This window comes from Lethenteron reissneri, chromosome 3, assembly GCF_015708825.2.
Source record: "Lethenteron reissneri isolate LAM-NWPU_2019-01 chromosome 3, ASM1570882v1, whole genome shotgun sequence".
Lineage (NCBI taxonomy): Eukaryota > Metazoa > Chordata > Hyperoartia > Petromyzontiformes > Petromyzontidae > Lethenteron > Lethenteron reissneri.
Genome location: NC_083781.1, coordinates 488,781 through 508,253, shown reverse-complemented (window position 1 = coordinate 508,253; position 19,473 = coordinate 488,781). Strand labels below are relative to the sequence as shown.

Genomic DNA, 19,473 nt, shown 5'->3' with positions numbered 1-19,473 from the left:
ATCATGCAGCATTCTTTGAATACTTTCCCAAATCTAATGGGATTGTGCAGCAGTGGCACAGTCCTGCAATTGCTTTCTCTTTAATCCACCACACACATCTTGCCGCACGATTGTGGCGCACCCATTTTCACTGCTTGGTGGACAGCGGCAGGGGGATTTAAGATACTCAATAATTAGTTTCAACTGCTGTGCCAGATGGTGGAGCAGTGGGGCATTGGAGCAGAAGGGCAGTGAAGCAGAGGGGCCATGGGGCAATGGGACAGTGGAGCAATGGGGCAGTGGAGCAGTGGAACAGTGGATTCATGGGGCAGAGGAGAGGCGGATTTGTCGTTAAGAAGGCAAATCACCTGAATGTGTTCCCATCACCGCTTGTATGTGTTCTGAAGAAGGACCATTTCCCAAAACGTCTCATTATATATGTGTCCTTGTACCGCCGCACACACAGCCGGGACACTGCACACACAAGCCAAGGCCCATTTAACCAACCCAGGAAGCACTCACAAGCAATGCAACGTTATGCTTGTCCTCAAAGGTTGATTTCACAAAGTTTATGGTAACAACAATAGAATTTATCCTAATTCTTAACAGGGTGGCCTTGAAACTTGGCACGTGCAGGTTTTGTTCATTGTCTGCACCTGACCCCTCCAGCTCTCTCACCCTGGATCAACTGCCCCTTCCATGTCCTGGAAACCATGGCAAGGTCATCCCATGAGGACTGCCTGGATGAAAACCAGCATGGAAGGGGCCCAGTGTGGGGTTGGCTATGCTATTGGGATAGTCCCGTGTGTGTGTGTGTGTGAGAGAGGTGTCCTGGTAGCAGTCATTCTCCCCTGTAGTCCTGGCATCTGCTGCTCAGCTTCATTCCCCAGCTGTGGTCCCAGTGGCACCCTCTCTCTGGGGAACCGTGTGGTGTGTGTGTGGCGTGTATCAAGGGGTGGGTAGGTAGTGTGGTGATAGCGGTCATGGTTGGCACCAATCCACGACTACCCCTACTGGGCGGTGGACCTTCCGCCACAAAGCAGTACGCGGCGGTTGAGTGAGGTGATTGCTCTCACCATGTGAACGAAGCCTCCTCGATTCCTCTTCTTTTCGTGCATCACCACCTCCTGCACCTCCTCCATCTTCTCCTCCTCTGTCTCATCCTCTTCCATCTCCTTCTCTTCATCCTCCACCACCATCTTCTCCTCTACCTTCTCTTCCTGCTCCACATTTGTCTTCTTCTCCATCTTCTCCCCCTTCCCGACCACCATATCTTCCTTCATCATCTCCTCACCAATCCTGCAGCACCATCTCCTCCACCACCGTCTTCTCTTCCTCCTCCACCACCATTGTTTCCCCTTTGTCCATCTCCTCCATCTCCCCCACCACGACCATCTGTTCATCTTGTGTTTTGTCCTGGTCCTCCACCTCTATATTGTCTTTATCCTCTCCCTTCGTGTTCTCCATTGTCTCCATCACAATCTCGTCCTCCTTTGTCTTCTCTTCCTCCGATTTCTCTGCATCTACCTCCTCCTCCATCATCTCTTCCTTCACCTCCTCCTTTACCTCTTCCTTTGTCTCCACCATAACCTCTGTCTTTGCTTCAAAGGCCTGGATGAGTGAGGAGGAGGGCTGCGCTGGTTCAAATCTGTGAAGAGACAAAACACGGCACCGTTCCAACTTCCTGCTATGGCAGACATCGCCATCTCTCCATCGTGTGTGGAATGTGTGGCAGATTAATCTGAGCTTAATATAAACAGCAATAACAACATGACCAGTGAGTGCTTGGTATTGGCGCTGTAATTCTCATAGCTCAAGGCTATCCTTGAGATAGGTGCAGCTGTGTTTCACACAGACTGCTATAGTTTCAAAGGACTGGGTGGAGTTGCTGTATAAATTTAGCTGAATCATTTTTCGTGAAATTATTGTTTATATGAATATTCTAATTATTCCCTTGAACATAATGGCCTACACATTTAAAATAATATCGGTGGAGATTTTGAAAGTCAGCTGTGATGGAATGGATGTGTATCTTTATGGTTAATGTGGTGGCAGTAATAGTGTAGTAAGTATGTAGGAGGCTTGACGACAGGATCGGAGGCACACTTGTTTATTACACCAACACAGTAATTACGGGTCACTTGGCTACAGGGATGCACAACAGCTAACCCCGCTAACCTATGCCAATTCCTCCACTACGGGGCTAGGGGAGGCTATCTGTCCCAGCCTGGTTAAGCTGGGATCCCGGCACCCTGAGTCTCCAGACCAGCTTAGTCTGGGCTCTCGGGGCCACGCCACCGGCTTGCCCTGGTCGGCCCTTATAAGGACAGCGAGCCAGGGGAGCTCTGGGGCCTATTCTAGCAGGTCTTCCTTCTTCTCTGGTTAAAGCTGAGCCCCGACCTCGAGCCCTCGAGCTCATCACCTTTTATAGGACTCGCCCCCGAGGGGGGGCCCGTGGGGGATGCACATGCGGACGTCGGTGCGAGCGCCACCCTTGTGTACGGCCGTAACCCCGCCCCTTGTGTTTGTTGGCCATCCGTGGCCATGTACAATTACACCTCAACATCCGTAGCCATGCGTAATTACACCTCTACATCACCCCCCCCTGTACAGCTCGCAGCCGTCCCCGGCTGCAAAAAAAAATCAGAATAAAGGTGCATCCCTCCCGAAAACCGTGTGTGTGCCTCGCGTAATTTTTAACAAGAACAAAGAGAACCATAACAAGAACAACAACAGGAAGAGAGAGAGAGAGAGAGAGAAAAAAAATAACCCGACGCACCCCCCCGAATAAACACCCCAAAACCAACATATATACACACACTCCGGACGCCACCCCTCACACTGTCCGCAAGGCCCCCCAACGGCCGACCTCACAATAGTCTGCGCGTTTTGGCGCGCGTTCTCGTGGCGGGCCCGTCACAAGGGCCCGTCCCGGCACGCTCAGTGGCGGTTGTTGATGATCCGGGTGCAAGAGAGTCGGGCGTCGCTGCCGAGTGACCCCCGACCCCTCCAGGAGGGGTTGGCGGGCATGGACCCGTCACTCCTGTTGCACCTGGGGATGGAACAGTTGATGTCAGGTTAGGCGAGCGCAGCGACGTCGGGGAGTCGGCGGAACCCTCACACGTTTGGCCATGCGTGTGTGTGTGTGAACCACGGGGCGGCGCGATGAACGGTTTCAACCTTGAGGGGTGCACATACCACCGACGCCTCCCCCATTTGACGCGAACACATTGCGGCCGCAAGACCTGTACGACCTCCACTGGCCCCCGCCACGGCCGTACCAATTTTGACGAGGTTGCCAGCGGCACCTGGGGACAGTGCAACCATGCCCTGTCCCCTGGTTTCCATTTGACCACATGTACCCGCCCCAACCGAAGCCTCTCGTTCGCCCTCTGGCGGAGTTCAGAATTTTGCACGGCCGCTTCCCGCGCCTCAGACAATTTGCTGATGTTAAATTTAACGTGTTCGGACAAGTTAGACTTCGCCTGGGGCGCCGAGAGCTTCAGCTGGGTCGTCACAGGGGGGTTAGCCTCGCGCCCATACATTAAAAAGAAAGGGGAAAATCCGGTGGCCGCATGGGGAGCCATCCTGTAGGCCTGCAACACACCGGCTATACGAAGGTCCCAATCTGTCTGGGATACTGACACCTGCTGGGACAGCATAGACGTGATGGTCCGATGCAGCCGTTCCACCATCCCGTCAGTTTGTGGGTGATACGGAGAGGTCCGAACCTTCTCCGTACCCAAGAGGTCGCACACCTCGCGGAGGAGTTTTCCCGAAAAATTCTTACCCTGGTCAGTAAGCAGCCGTTCCGGAGCACCCTTGTCGAGGACATAGCCCTGGACAAAGGCCTCCGCGATGGCTGCTGCCGACTGGTTGGCCAGGGGCCAGGCCATAGGCCATCTCGTGAAGTATTCGACCCCTGTCAATAAATACCTATTCCCCCTGGGTGTAGCGGGAAATGGGCCGAGTATGTCTAGAGCAACGAGCTCGTTAACCCGGGAAACCTTTATGGACTGCAGCGGAGGGTTGGACCCCCTAGCAGGTGGCTTCCGCTGCGCGCATTGCGTGCACGACCCGAGGAGATCCCCCACGTCCTTTGCCATGCCCGGCCAAAAGAAATCGAGCTGGAGCGTGGCAAAGGTCTTGTGAACCCCCAAGTGCAGAAGCCGCTCATGAACAGCCCATACCACCTTACCCCTTAATGCTGCAGGCACCACGAGCCGCTGGCGGCGGGTTTTTCCGTCCCAGTGCATTAAAAGACCCTGGAACAACCCCCACGAGTCAACGTTCGCCACCCCCTGACCAACCCCCCCGGCGCGACGGCGCAGAGCGAGGAGGGAGGTGTCCTCCATTTGGAGGCGTCCCCATTCCGCGACCGACAACCCCAGCAACGAATCCCTCCCTTCTTGCTCGATAGGACCCGAAGCCAAAGGCGCATCGGCGGCGGCCACGAGGACCGAATCGGTGGTGACGTTCGGGGGCCTACAACGCCCAGAACCCAAGAGGCAAGCGCACTCCGAAGTGGGTGGCAACCGCGACAGGGCGTCAGCGTTCGTGTGGCGGACGCCCTTACGATATGTGGTGACAAAGTCATAGTCTTGGAGAATCTCCAACCATCGAGACAACTGGCCCGATGGTTGTTGAACCCGCAGGGCGTACTGTAGGGCCGCATGATCCGTACGGACGGTGAAACGCCGACCGTACAGATACGGGCGGTACTGCTGAATGAAATAAACAATTGCCAATAATTCCCGACGGGTAACGCAGTACCATTGTTCGGCTGGAGACAGTACCCGACTACCGTAAGCCACCACATGCTCTACGCCCCCAATGAGCTGGGACAGCACGCCCCCGATGTCCGTGTTACTTGCATCTGTATCGAGCAAGAAGGGTTGTGAGAAATCGGGGTAATTCAACGGCGGAGCCCCCACCAGGGCATTCCGGAGGGCGCGAAAAGCAGCTTCCTCCTCCGGCCCCCAATGAAACCTGACTCCCTTGGACGTCAAGGCATGCAATGGTTTCGCGATCGTAGCGAAGTCAGCCACAAACCGTCGATAATACGACGCGAACCCAATGAAACTCCTGACCTCTCCCACCGAGGTGGGAGTCGGCCAGGAGCTGACGCATTCCGTTTTGGCGGGATCAGTGGATATCCCCGAGCGCCCAACAATGTGACCCAAATACCGCACCGATTCGCGGAGTAAATGGCACTTCTGCGGTTTAAATTTTAAATTGGCAGCCCGCATTTTGAGAAAAACAGCACGCAACCTCTGGAGGTGTTCCTCGAAGGATTTGCTAAAGACGATGACATCGTCCAAGTAAATTAAACACGAATCCCATTGCAGGCCTGCCAAGACCAGTTCCATTAACCGCTGAAAAGTTGCCGGCACAGAATGTAAACCCATCGGCAACCGGTTAAATTGGAAGAGACCTTGCGGTGTACGAAAAGCAGTCTTAGGTTTTGATTCGTCATCCAGAGGAAGCTGCCAGAATCCAGATAGTAAATCGAGGGTGGAAAAGAATCGCGGCCCCGCCAAGGCATCGAGCGACTCATCCATTCGAGGAAGCGGGTACGCATCTGCCACAGAAATTTTGTTCAAACGCCGAAAGTCGACACAAAACCGCAGTGAGCCGTCGTGTTTTTTCACCAAAACGATCGGCGCGCCTCACGGGCTGTTGGAAGGGGAAATGATATTGGCGGCTAGCATGTCATCAACAGCCGATTTGACATGATCCTTTTCGGCGGGACTCAACCGAAAGGGATTTTGGCGGATTGGCGCGCTGTCACCCGTGTCAATATGGTGTCGCAGCAATTTAGTACAACCAATATCAAATTTGTGTTGACTAAAAACGTCAGCAAATTCGCTCAGGAGAACTCGCAGCTGCGCGCGCTGCGAGTCGGACAGGTCCACTGATCCCACGCAAAGCGCATCCAGCCATCCGTCATCACAGTCCGAATGCGGTCGCGACGGAGGATCGGTGGTTACCTGACCCACGAGTGGTTCCTCATAGGGTACCGGCGTTGCGTGTGCAAGCACGGTCCCTTGAGGAACCACGGCCGTTCGCGATCCTACATTAAGGACTGCAATGAAGGGGTCCCCATCCCCTCTCACCATGGTCTGAGCCGCTAGCAAATCGGGTCCATTGACCCCGGCTCGAGATGGTCCCAACAAGACCCCCCGATCCGCAACCCCTTCAGCAAACGGCCGACGCAACCTAAGAGAGACGAGCATCTGAGCCCCCGGAGGTACGCGCACAGTTTTTGTCACGAGCGCCTGCACGGTGGCAAACGCCCGACGCTCCGTGGTGGGGGAAGACAAAAATGTAACACGTCGGCCCGATGGGAGCTCGATGCACCCCTGGTCAATCAGGATACGGATGGGCATTTTGGCCAAGAAATCCGTCCCCAACAGGCACGGAACCGCGAGTGAGGAGGAAACCAAAACAGGCCCGGATAATTTAATGTCTCCAATGCAAATAGTGGCGCGGATTTGCCCAATAATGCCCAGCGAGCCCCCGTTAGCAGCATAGCATGGCACGTCAACAGGGAGCAAGGGACGACTTTGAACGGGAAGGATGTTATAAATCAAATCAGATATAATGGTCGCCGATGCCCCTGTGTCAATTAAAATCCGCACCTCTACCCCATCAATATGACCAACCACAACCGATGATCCCGCCGACGCAGCAACGACACGATGGGCGAGCTCCGACCACTGACCCGGTTGGAGCGCTCGCCGCATTACAGAACAATCGCGCGCGACGGACGGTGATTTTCGAGCCCTGTTTAGTTGAGCGCGCGAGTGTGTGTCGGATGTGTGCATGGGCCAAACGTGTGAGGTGCCACGACTCGCCGTATTTCTCTACTGGAGCTTGGGAGGAGACGGCGTGGCGTCCTGACGAGGTGTCGCCCCGCGCTGACGGGGAGCCCGGCATCCTGACGCGACGTGGCCTTGTAGGCCACAGTTGTAGCAGCGTGTGAGCGCCCCAGATGTCCTGGGCTGCTCCTGGCGGCTCGGTCCATTCCGAGCCTGTGGTGCCGCCGATCTCCATTCCCCTCGCCGCTCCACCCCGCAGACCTCCTCCGATGGGAGGGCGGTGGTTGCCATGGCATGGCCGGCCGCCCCCTTGGCCGCCTTTCGACGTAGGGACCGCAGGCCCCCGTGGATGTGGCGCGCGACCAGCAGGGACGACATTTCTGCGTCGTCTTGAGCCAGGACGTTGACGTCCAGCTCATCAGCGAGTATCAGCAGCTTCTCAGCCACCATGGCATCCACTCCTTCCTCGTCCATTCGTGGAAAAGCAGCCTTCGCTAGGGCCAGGAGAGCCGTCCGGAAGGCCAGGGGCGATTCGTTGGCGCCCCGATGCCGATCGTGGAACAGCTGCCTGCAGTCCGAAGGCGGCCCATAGACGGCTGACAGCAGCTGCAGCGCCAGGTGCAGAGTGGCGCGCTTTTCCTTAGGCGCCGAGGTGAGGGTAGCCAGGGCGTCGTTGTCCAGCATCGCCGGCAGCGCGCGTAGAGCCTCGGCGTCCGACTAGTTCGCCATCTCTTGATGAGCGATGAACCGCCTCTTGAAGCCGCCCCAGTCTCCGTCCGCGCCCACGAATTCTTTTAGAGGCGGCAGACGCTGCTGTAACGCGACGTCCGTGGCTGCAGATCGCTCTCCGTCGCTCCCAGCAGATGATACAGTGTGGGCGGGCTGCAAGCATGGCATCGCCGGTCGCTCTGATGTTGACGCGCTGTCCGGTGTTGATGATGTCACGCCTTGTGCTTGGCGCTCAGCAGTCACCTGACGCGGGCCGGCCCCGCCCTCTGCTCGCACTGTAGTGATGGCGGGAAATTTAACCGCGAGCCGCGTCGGGGTGGCGGGAAACGTCGCTGCGCGTCGGCTGCTGTCGTCGACCCGCGCTGCCCCTCCAGCCCCCAGCCGCGTGATCTCCTCCAATGCGGCGGCCGCGGCGTAGAGCAGTTCCGCCAGGCGGGAGTGAGCCAGCCGGAGTCCTTCGGCCGACGCATCCCCCCCCCTCTTGTCGTAGCGGCGCGGGCGTACTCGGCCCCGGCTGCTCCGATCCGACCCCGGCCATCTCTGGTGGTGATTCGGCCGCGGCGTCTTCCATCTCCGACCCCCTGGTACGTGTCGTCCCTCGTGTGTCCATCGTTGAACGTTTTACTTCTGACACCAGATGTAGTAAGTATGTAGGAGGCTTGACGACAGGATCGGAGGCACACTTGTTTATTACACCAACACAGTAATTACGGGTCACTTGGCTACAGGGATGCACAACAGCTAACCCCGCTAACCTATGCCAATTCCTCCACTACGGGGCTAGGGGAGGCTATCTGTCCCAGCCTGGTTAAGCTGGGATCCCGGCACCCTGAGTCTCCAGACCAGCTTAGTCTGGGCTCTCGGGGCCACGCCACCGGCTTGCCCTGGTCGGCCCTTATAAGGACAGCGAGCCAGGGGAGCTCTGGGGCCTATTCTAGCAGGTCTTCCTTCTTCTCTGGTTAAAGCTGAGCCCCGACCTCGAGCCCTCGAGCTCATCACCTTTTATAGGACTCGCCCCCGAGGGGGGGCCCGTGGGGGATGCACATGCGGACGTCGGTGCGAGCGCCACCCTTGTGTACGGCCGTAACCCCGCCCCTTGTGTTTGTTGGCCATCCGTGGCCATGTACAATTACACCTCAACATCCGTAGCCATGCGCAATTACACCTCTACAATAGCAAGGGCAAGAAGCAATATCTGAACTGTAAGTGGTGAACGTTGAGTGTGCTACCTTTTGGCCGCGTAAACCCATCCACGATTTCGGAAAGATATGACAGCGATTTGTGGTCGAAAGAGTCGCCTCCCTTAACATCGAAGGCATCTCAGAGTGCATTGCACGCGATGAGCCACTCACATATCGCATCTCTTGTCTCAATGCATTTGAAATTGGACACCCCTCCCAGTGATAGCTGTCTCTGTGCATTACAAGGCAACTTGGAAGCTGGCCTGGAGTCAGGCCTTAGTCTGCCAAAATATCACGGTGGATGGAGGGTTACATGGTGAAGATATGGCCGCATCATTATGTGATCTAACCCAGACACTAATTATGGAAAATATATCTGTCCACAGTATAGCCGAATGTACGCGTTGGGCTTGCTGTGTCTGTGTATTTGTAAATGTGGCAGGGCTGGAGCATCTGTGCCTCACAGTAAGAGAGACCTGGGTTTGATTTACATGTTTGGCCATATTCTCTCTGTGGAGTGTGTTGCCCCCTATTCTGGAAGGGTGCTGCAGCTTTCTTCCTGTAACTGATCCACACAAGCAATGCAAATTGCCTAATTTTGATCAAAAACAGTAGCAACTTCATTCCCTACTGCGAGCAAACTTGGCAGGACCCTCTTGAAAAAAAGTCTTGAGACTTCATGAGGCTCGTCCTGAGAAAAACAAGCATAATAAATAAAGAAATAAACACACATAGGACACATGCAGAGTGGTTTACCGTGGATCAGCGGCCCCAGAGTTTGCATTCTCTTCTTGGAAGCCCTCTTCTCCAAAGCTCGGAGCAATCGGGCCCTTCACAAGAGTGGCGGCGGTGGTGGTGGGGCTGCTGGCGGTGCTGCTGGTGGTGCTGCTGGTGGTAGCTGTCCGGAGCCACTGTTGCTTCATCTTGGCGAGGCACTGCTCCTCCACAAGATGCTTTTCCTCTACAATGTGCTTTTCCTCCATGAAGCGCTCCTCCTCTTGAAGTTTCACCTCAACAAGGCGCGTCTTCTCCATGAGGCGCTTCTCCTCCTCGACCCGCTTCATGTTGGCAAAGCGCTTCACCTCGGTGAGGTAATTTACCCTGGTGAAACGCTTCTCCTCCTCCAGACGCTTCTCATTGAGACGCTTCACCTCACGAAGGCGTTTCTGCTCCATGAAGCTGGTCTCCTCAATGAGGCACTTTTCCATGAGGCGTTTCACATTATTGAGGAGATTGTCTCTGAGGCACTTCTGCTGTGTGAGGTTTTTCACCCTGGCGAGGCGCTTCACTTCAACGAGGCACTTTCCTTCAATGATGCACTCCACCTCCTTGAGACACTTCTCCTCCTGGAGACGCTTCACCTCTCCAAGGTACTTCACCTTGCAAAACGCTTCTCCCGATGCTTCTCCTCGAGCCACTTCACCTTGCGAAGACGCTTCTCATCCCTGAAGCACTTCACTTCAATGAGATGCTTTTCAATGAGGTGGTTCTTGAGTAGATTGTCTCTGAGGCACTTCTCCTCTGTGTGGCACTTCATCCTGGCAAGGCGCTGCACCTCAATGAGGCGCTCCTTTTCCATGGTGCATTTCTCCTTCACAAGGTGCTTCTCCTGGAGACGCTTCACCCCGCTGAAGTGCTTCCACTCCCCAATGCTCCTCTGTTCGAGCAAAGATAAACAAATAAACATTCAGACATGCACATGCAAGCAAAATTCATACCCACAGGCACCAAACACAAATGCATACTCACAAATCTATGTACGGATGCAAACATCTACATTTACTCATGCAAACTTGCTTAGCACATATATGAATATACACAATCACCTGATGTTAACACAACTCCTTATCCATCAATACTTTTATCACATTGTAAGTGCCCTAACCCCTAAATAACCCAAACCCTACAGAATCAAAATACATGTTACATGCTTATATACCCTCACAAACCCCATTCACGTACTTAAGGCTGTGATTGACTGTGAAGATTTCATGGCAATTGTTTGGCAACAATCATCACGGGCAATAGTTTCCACAATATTCCATTGTAAACATCTGGATGCCCATAATCTGGACAAATTTCACTGCTGCAACCACAGTGGGCAACTGGAATGGCAACTTGCAATCATCTCACAAACAAAATTCATGTTATTGCCTAATGTCATTGTGTCTTCATTGGTAATAAATGGCCACTTCAAGTGCCTTCCCATGTTTGATATGGCATAACGTGATGGTGGAGAGATGGGGTGATGGTGTTGGGGGATCGTGTTGTGATATGGAGAGGGGAAGTAGTGGAATGTTCTGAAGAGACGGTGTCTTGTAATGATATAGAGGCATGATGAGGCTCTATGATGGTGTTTTGAGTTGGTGGTAGTGTGGTGTGATGGGAAAGGTGATGTGGAGAGATAGTGTGGTGATGTGAGGTGTCGTGATAGTTTGGTGTGATGGTATGGAGATAATGTGGTGTGTTTGACCCCCATAGATCCCATACACACCTTTGGGGAGCAATTCTCATAACTTTGTCCTGGGAAAGGGTCCACTTTATCCATAATGTCTCCCCACGTGGTCGACTGGCGCCACGACTCCCAGGCTACAGAAAACAGAAAATGTATTCAAAGGACGAGTAATAAATTAAAGAACGAAGCACATGGAGTTTCACACAACTAATTCTGAGATCCCTGTAATTACCTCTTACCACACAACAGGAGCTGCTATTGAGAAATATTCATCACATTGCAGTATTTTTGTGAGCATGGTGCGACCATAAATTCTATAAACTTGAGATCCCAGTCTTGATTTTAAGCTTTCGTGACTGCAGGAACCCATACTCTTTGGTTCTTTCGTTAAAATCACGTAGTTAGAAATAAACTAAAATAAAACAAATCACGACGTTTCAATTGCAACACAAGCAATTATCATCAGGTAGGACGGAAGCTTGTGTTGCCTCCGAAACGTCGTGATTTTTATTTTATTTTACTTTTATTAATTTTAATGTTTTAGCTACGTGACTTTACCGAAAAAGCCTAAGAATAGGAAAACCACATCAAGAAAACAATGTTTTGCTTAAGTGGGAAAGAGAGCTGCCGTGGCAAGAGGTTATATAGGTAAGAAGGGGAAGGGGCAAGGGGAGAGAGAGAGAGAGAGGAGGGGGAGGGGAGCGCTGCGTGAGCGCTCGGAGAGGGGACGTGAAGCTGTGGGGGGGGGGGGGGAGTGGGCGGGGCTGGAAGTGGGAGGCTGAGAAAGCTGAGGATGCAGGGGGAAATTTACTTGGAAAAAATTAACCCGTAAAAACAAAGTTTTTCACTATAAATCCTTTATATGCGTGGCGGCTAGAGTCCTCTCGTCCTCTGGCTTGAGATGGCTGCCACCTATGGGTCAGATGATTGCCTGCCACCATTAAGCAATTGGTAATTAAATATTTAAAAAAAATTCCTAAAAAGTGTAAAGTTATGGAAAAAATTTTTCACGAAAATAAATTGTCACGCACAACGAGTCTGTGTGCAAAATGTCAGCTCGAGTGGATCACGGGAAGTGGGTTAAAAAACGACCGAAAGATTTGCACGGTCATAAGCGCACAAGCAAGCAAGCAAATGAATTTAATATAAAGGATTTAAAAAATTAACCCGTAAAAACAAAGTTTTTCACTAACAGGACCCTGCGGGGTGGGCTGGTAGGAACGAATAACCAAAGAATGTAAACATAATGTATTATTACACTTGTTTAGCCAGGAAAGCCCCACTGAGTCTAAAGGTTTTGTAGGGTCCTGCCAAGTGTTTGCAGTAAGGGGCGATGTTGCTACACCGAATCGGACGATACGAAGGGAGAGTGTGAGGCCTAGTTCCAGGCTTTAGGCCTAGCTGTAGGCGTTAGGCCGCTGTGAGTTAATTTGTAATTTAAATGTTTTAATTATTTATGTAAAAGCTTTAAATGTAAATGTTTCTATTTTAAAACATGAGGGAATGTAACCTTGTAAAACATTAACTCCCTTTCACACATGCGGGGGTACGATACGAAGGGAGAGGTCGAGGCCTAGTTCTAGGCTTTAGGCCTAGCTGTAGGCTTTAGGCCGCCGTGAGTTAATTTTAAAATTAAATGTTTTTATTATTTATGTAAAAGCTTTAAATTTAAATGTTTCTATTTTGAAGCATCAGGGAATCTAACATTGTTAAACATTAACTCCCTTGCACACACGCGGGGGTACGATACGAAGGGAGAGTGATAGGCGTAGTTCGAGGCTTTAGGCCTAGCTGTAGGCTTTAGGGCGCTGTGAGTAAAATTTGAATTTAAAAGTTTTAATTATAAAATGTGAATTTAAAAGTTTTAATTAAAAGCTATCTCAGGGAATTATAAGGGAATGTTACACTTGTTTAGCCAGGAAAGCCTCATTAATTTAAATGTTTTAATTAAAAGCTATCTGAGGGAATTATAAGGGAATGTTACACTTGTTTAGCCAGGAAAGCGTCACTGAGTCTAAAGGTTTTTGTAGGGTCATGCCAAGTGTTTCAGTAGGGGACGATGTTGCTACACGGTCGGACGGACGGTCGGATGGACGGACGGGCGGACGATATAATCTATTGTAGGCTGGTCCACTTCGTTCCTACCAGTATAAATCCTTTATATGCGTGGCGGCTAGAGTCCTCTCGTCCTCTGTCTTGAGATGACTTGCTATCTATCGGTCAGATAATTGCCTGCCACCATTAAGCAATTGGTAATTAAATATAATAATTTATTTTTTCATTAAAAGTGTAAAGTTACGTAAAAAAAATTCACGAAAATAAATTGTCACGCACAACGAGTCTGTGTGCAAAATGTCAGCTCGATTGGATCACGAGAAGTGGGTTAAAAAACGACCGAAAGATTTGCACGGTCATAAGCACGCAAGCAAGCAAGCAAGTGAACTTAATATAAAGGATTTAAAAATAGACTAGTACCCGGCAGATATGATAGACACAACCATAAAGCAGTTACGGTTTTACCTGGTTAATGACATCCTTCCAATGATTGCTCAATTTGTATCCATCTTCTCGGTTGAAGTTATGTCTGTTTATTTTTCTGGATTTATTTCTACCTACGTGACTTTAGCGAAAGAACCAAAGAGTATGGATTCCTGCAGTCACGAAAACTTCTAATGAAGATTGAACCACCTCTACGGGGAGGGTTTTCACACATCTGTTAGAGCTTTTAACAGACTACGAGACAAGAAGGCTCACATGATCGAGTCTCTCACCTTTCTGAAGAGATGCCGCGACAACAAGGTAATACCTACCACATTTACACTCACATCTGCTTCTGTCACTTCTAACGCCAAACGGATTTTATTCAGAGCTAGCCTTTCTCTAATCTCAGGATAAGACTACTCTGGCTTGAACTTGATAATTTAAACATGTCTCCTACAATCACACTTAGCATTAACATGAAATGTCCGCATTTGATTGGAACCTTGTAGAGAGCATGACTGCTTCTTCTGCCGCAACAATGTTCTCCAAATGCAAGGTTAACCTTATTGCTAAATTCAATAACTTGTCAAAAAAGAAACCAGATCCACATTAAAAAGCTAGATGTTAACAAGACTGTTATCAATCAGAGTAGCAGTACAATCTCCGATAGCCTAAATCGGTACTAGCTCGAGGGCTGAATTTTGCTGTCACCCCCAAACACATACCAGTTAATGATTTAATTGCCCAGGTAGATGTAGCCCTCAAAGGCTTCGGACACATCCCGACAGATGTGGCAGGATCTGAAATTGCCACCATTCTTAAAAATGCTAAGCAACCCATTAGTAACATCAGCAAAGACGAGCGCTCTGAACTCACCACATTGAAAAAAAGAGATGACATAGTCATCCACCCAGCCGACAAGAGCAATGCTACTGTCATCATGGATGAAACCACATACAACAACAAAATCCAGGACCTTCTTAATGATGGCAGTTACACCAAAATCAACAAAGATCCTACCAACCGTCTGGCTACAAAAACAACAATATCACTACCAGTTCGACTTTTCTAATCGAACCTTTCAAACGGCTCTCCCTAAAACCTTCTGCTACTAGACTACCCAGATTCTATCGTCTTCCAAAAATCCATAAAGAAGGTTCTCCACTTCGGCCCATCGTTTCCACTATCAACTCACCTACCTACAAACTGGCCCGTTTTCTGTCTGATACCCTGCTTCCATTCACGGGCAAGACTGCCTGTGAATTGCCTAGAGGGGTATTGGGTCAATTGCCTAGAGGGGTATTGGGTCAATTGCCTAGAGGGGTATTGGGTCAATTGCCTAGAGGGGTATTGGGTCAATTGCCTAGAGGGGTATTGGGTCAATTGCCTAGAGGGGTATTGGGTCAATTGCCTACAGGGGTATTGAGTCAATTGCCTAGAGGGGTATTGGGTCAATTGCCTAGAGGGTATTGGGTCAATTGCCTAGAGGGGTATTGGGTCAATTGCCTAGAGCGGTATTGAGTCAATTACTTAGATGGGTATTGGGTCAATTGCCGTGAGGGGTACTGGGTCAATTGCCTAGAGGGGTATTGGGTCAATTGCCTAGAGGGGTATTGGGTCAATTGTCTAGAGGGGTATTGGGTCAATTGCCTCGAGGGGTATTAGGTCAATTGCCTAGAGGGGTATTGGGTCAATTGCCTAGAGGGGTATTGGGTCAATTGCCTAGAGGGGTATTGGGTCAATTGCCTAAAGGGGTATTGAATCAATTGCCTAGAGGGGTATTGGGTCAATTGCCTAGAGGGGTATTGGGTCAATTGCCTAGAGGGGTATTGGGTCAATTGCCTAGAGGGGTATTGGGTCAATTGCCGAGAGGGGTATTGGGCCAATTGCCTAAAGGGGTATTGGGTCAATTGCCTAGAGGGGTATTGGGTCAATTGCCTAGAGGGGTATTGGGTCAATTGCCTAGAGGGGTATTGGGTCAATTGCCTACAGGGGTATTGGGTCAATTGCCTAGAGGGGTATTGGGTGAATTGCCTAGAGGGGTATTGGGTCAATTGCCTAGAGAGGTATTGGGTCAATTTCCTAGAGGGGTATTGGGTCAATTGCCTAGAGGGGTATTTGGTCAATTGCCTAGAGGGGTATTGGGTCAATTGCCTAGAGGGGTATTGGGTCAATTGACTAGAGGGGTATTGGGTCAATTACCAAGAGGGGTATTGGGTCAATTGCTTAGAGGGGTATTGAGTCAATTGCCTAGGGGGGTATTGGGTCAATAGCCTAGAGGGGTATTGAGTCAATTGCCTACAGGGGTATTGGGTCAATTGCCTAGAGGGGTATTGAGTCAATTGCCTAGAGGGGTATTCGGTCAATTGCCTAGAGGGGTATTGGGTCAATTGCCTAGAGGGGTATTGGGTCAATTGCTTAGATGGGTATTGGGTCAATTGGCGAGAGGGGTATTGGGTCAATTACCTAGAGGGGTATTGGGTCAATTGCCTAGAGGGGTATTGAATCAATTGCCTAGAGGGGTATTAGGTCAATTGCCTAGAGGGGTATTGGGTCAATTGCCTAGAGGGGTATTGGGTCAATTGCCTAGAGGGGTATTGGGTCAATTGCCTAGAGGGGTATTGGGTCAATTGCCTAGAGGGGTATTGGGTCAATTGCCTAGAGGGGTATTGGGTCAATTGCCTAGAGGGGTATTGGGTTGGGTCAATTGCCTAGAGGGGTATTGGGTCAATTGCCTAGAGGGGTATTGGGTCAATTGCCTAGAGGGGTATTGGATCAATTGCCTAGAGGGGTATTGGGTCAATTGTCTAGAGGGGTATTGGGTCAATTGCCTAGAGGGGTATTGGGTCAATTGCCTACAGGGGTATTGGGTCAATTGCCTAGAGGGGTATTGGGTCAATTGCCTAGAGGGGTATTGGGTCAATTGCCTAGAGGGGTATTGGGTCAATTGCCTAGAGGGGTATTGGGTCAATTGACTAGAGGGGTATTGGGTCAATTACCGAGAGGGGTATTGGGTCAATTGCTTAAAGGGGTATTGAGTCAATTGCCTAGGGGGGTATTGGGTCAATTGCCTAAAGGGGTATTGAGTCAATTGCCTACAGGGGTATTGGGTCAATTGCCTAGAGGGGTATTGGGTCAATTGCTTAGAGGGGTATTCGGTCAATTGCCTAGAGGGGTATTGGGTCAATTGCCTAGAGGGGTATTGGGTCAATTGCTTAGATGGGTATTGGGTCAATTGCCTAGAGGGGTATTGGGTCAATTGCCTAGAGGGGTATTGGGTCAATTGACTAGAGGGGTATTGGGTCAATTACCGAGAGGGGTATTGGGTAAATTGCTTAGAGGGGTATTGAGTCAATTGCCTAGGGGGGTATTGGGTCAATTGCCTGAAGGGGTATTGAGTCAATTGCCTACAGGGGTATTGGGTCAATTGCCTAGAGGGGTATTGGGTCAATTGCTTAGAGGGGTATTCGGTCAATTGCCTAGAGGGGTATTGGGTCAATTGCCTAGAGGGGTATTGGGTCAATTGCTTAGATGGGTATTGGGTCAATTGGCGAGAGGGGTATTGGGTCAATTACCTAGAGGGGTATTGGGTCAATTGCTTAGATGGGTATTGGGTCAATTGGCGAGAGGGGTATTGGGTCAATTACCTAGAGGGGTATTGGGTCAATTGCCTAGAGGGGTATTGGGTCAATTACCTAGAGGGTTATTGGGTCAATTGCCTAGAGGGGTATTGAATCAATTGCCTAGAGGGGTATTAGGTCAATTGCCTAGAGGGGTATTGGGTCAATTGCCTAGAGGGGTATTGGGTCAATTGCCTAGAGGGGTATTGGGTCAATTGCCTAGAAGGGTATTGGGTCAATTGCCTAGATGGGTATTGGGTCAATTGCCTAGAGGGGTATTGGGTCAATTGCCTAGAGGGGTATTGGGTCAATTGCCTAGAGGGGTATTGGGTCAATTGCCTAGAGGGGTATTGGGTCAATTGTCTAGAGGGGTATTGGGTCAATTGCCTAGAGGGGTATTGGGTCAATTGCCTAGAGGGGTATTGGGTCATTTGCTTAGATGGTTATTGGGTCAATTGCCTAGAGGGGTATTGAATCAATTGCCTAGAGGGGTATTAGGTCAATTGCCTAGAGGGGTATTGGGTCAATTGCCTAGAGGGGTATTGGGTCAATTGCCTAGAGGGGTATTGGGTCAATTGCCTAGAAGGGTATTGGGTCAATTGCCTAGAGGGGTATTGGGTCAATTGCCTAGAGGGGTATTGGGTCAATTGCCTAGAGGGGTATTGGGTCAATTGCCTAGAGGGGTATTGGGTCAATCACTCATACGCGGATGACACGATTCTATTCACCGCCATCGATTCTAGCAATGCATCTGGATTCGAGAGGCTCTCGGAATGTACCACCGCCATGCAACAATGGTTCACTGCACACAACCTAGCCCTTAATCCGAAAAAGTCAGTGGCCATCATGTTAGGTACCAAGCAACGTCTCAATTCAGCAGCACTCCCCACACACATACACATCTTCGGTCATAGCATCAAGTTCACCAACCACTTCAGCTACCTCGGTGTCATCCTAGATTCAACTTTATCCTTCGACCGTCAAACCAACCATATCATCAGCTCATGTAACTTTCACCTGAAGGCTCTTAGACACATACGTCCTCTCATCTCTACTGAAATTGCCAACACTTTGGCATGTTGCATAGTTGGGTCTCGCCTTGACTATTGTAACTCCGTCCTTGTCCGGACCTCCGCTGGCAACCTAAGGAAGCTTCAAAGACTACAAAATAACCTAGCACGCGTCGTCATTGCCCACACTCATCCCCGCCTCGACTCACTAGCTCGTCTCCGCGCTCTCAACTGGCTCCCCATTGCCAGTAGGGTCACATACAAGACCGCCTGCCTCTGCCACAATGCCTTCATATCCGCCTGCCCGCCGTATCTTTCTTCATTACTGACAACTTGCAGCTCAGCACACGGCAGATGCCTGCGCAGCGCGACTCACGACCTCCTCTCAATACAAAGATCCAGGATGGTCATGTCTACGCGCCGCTTCTCGGTGGCAGCCCCAACAGTCTGGAACGATACCCTCTGCACATTCGCAGCATCACCTCAATCGCCTCCTTCAAGAGACACTTAAAAACTCACCTCTACAATCATGCTTTTGAGCGACTCTGAGCTTGGCTCCGTGCCTCTGAGTTGCGGCCACTACGTCTGCAAATTTGCGCGCGTTACAAATTGTACTATTATTATTATTATTAATTGCCTAGAGGGGTATTGGGTCAATTGTCTAGAGGGGTATTGGGTCAATTGCCTAGAGGGGTATTGGGTCAATTGCCTAGAGGAGTATTGGGTCAATTGCTTAGATGGGTATTGGGTCAATTGCCTAGAGGGGTATTGGATCAATTACCTAGAGGGGTATTGGATCAATTGCCTAGAGGGGTATTGGGTCAATTATCTATAGGGTTATTGGGTCAATTGCCTAGAGGGGTATTGGATCAATTGCCTAGAGGGGTATTAGGTCAATTGCCTAGAGTGGTATTGGGTCAATTGCCTAGAGGGGTATTGGGTCAATTGCCGAGAGGGGTATTGGGTCAATTGCCTAGAGGGGTATTGGGTCAATTATCTAGAGGGTTATTGGTTCAATTGCCTAGAGGGATATTAGATCAATTGCCTAGAGGGGTATTAGGTCAATTGCCTAGAGTGGTATTGGGTCAATTGCCTAGAGGGGTATTGGGTCAATTGCCTAGAGGGGTATTGGGTCAATTGCCTAGAGGGGTATTGGGTCAATTGCCTAGAGGGGTATTGGGTCAATTGACTAGAGGG

The 19,473-nt window shown here is 50.5% G+C and overlaps 1 protein-coding gene across 1 annotated transcript; it reads right to left on the bottom strand.

Moving 5' to 3' along the window:
• Positions 1-1,045: 1,045 nt before the first annotated feature.
• Positions 1,046-10,068, bottom strand: LOC133347421 (uncharacterized protein PF3D7_1120000-like). The gene is made up of 2 exons (XM_061559663.1): positions 9,467-10,068; positions 1,046-1,627 (listed from the first exon to the last, which is right to left on the bottom strand). The coding sequence occupies exons 1-2, from the start codon at positions 9,916-9,918 to the stop codon at positions 1,270-1,272; spliced, it is 810 nt and encodes a 269-aa protein (XP_061415647.1). The 5' UTR covers positions 9,919-10,068; the 3' UTR covers positions 1,046-1,269.
• Positions 10,069-19,473: the final 9,405 nt, after the last annotated feature.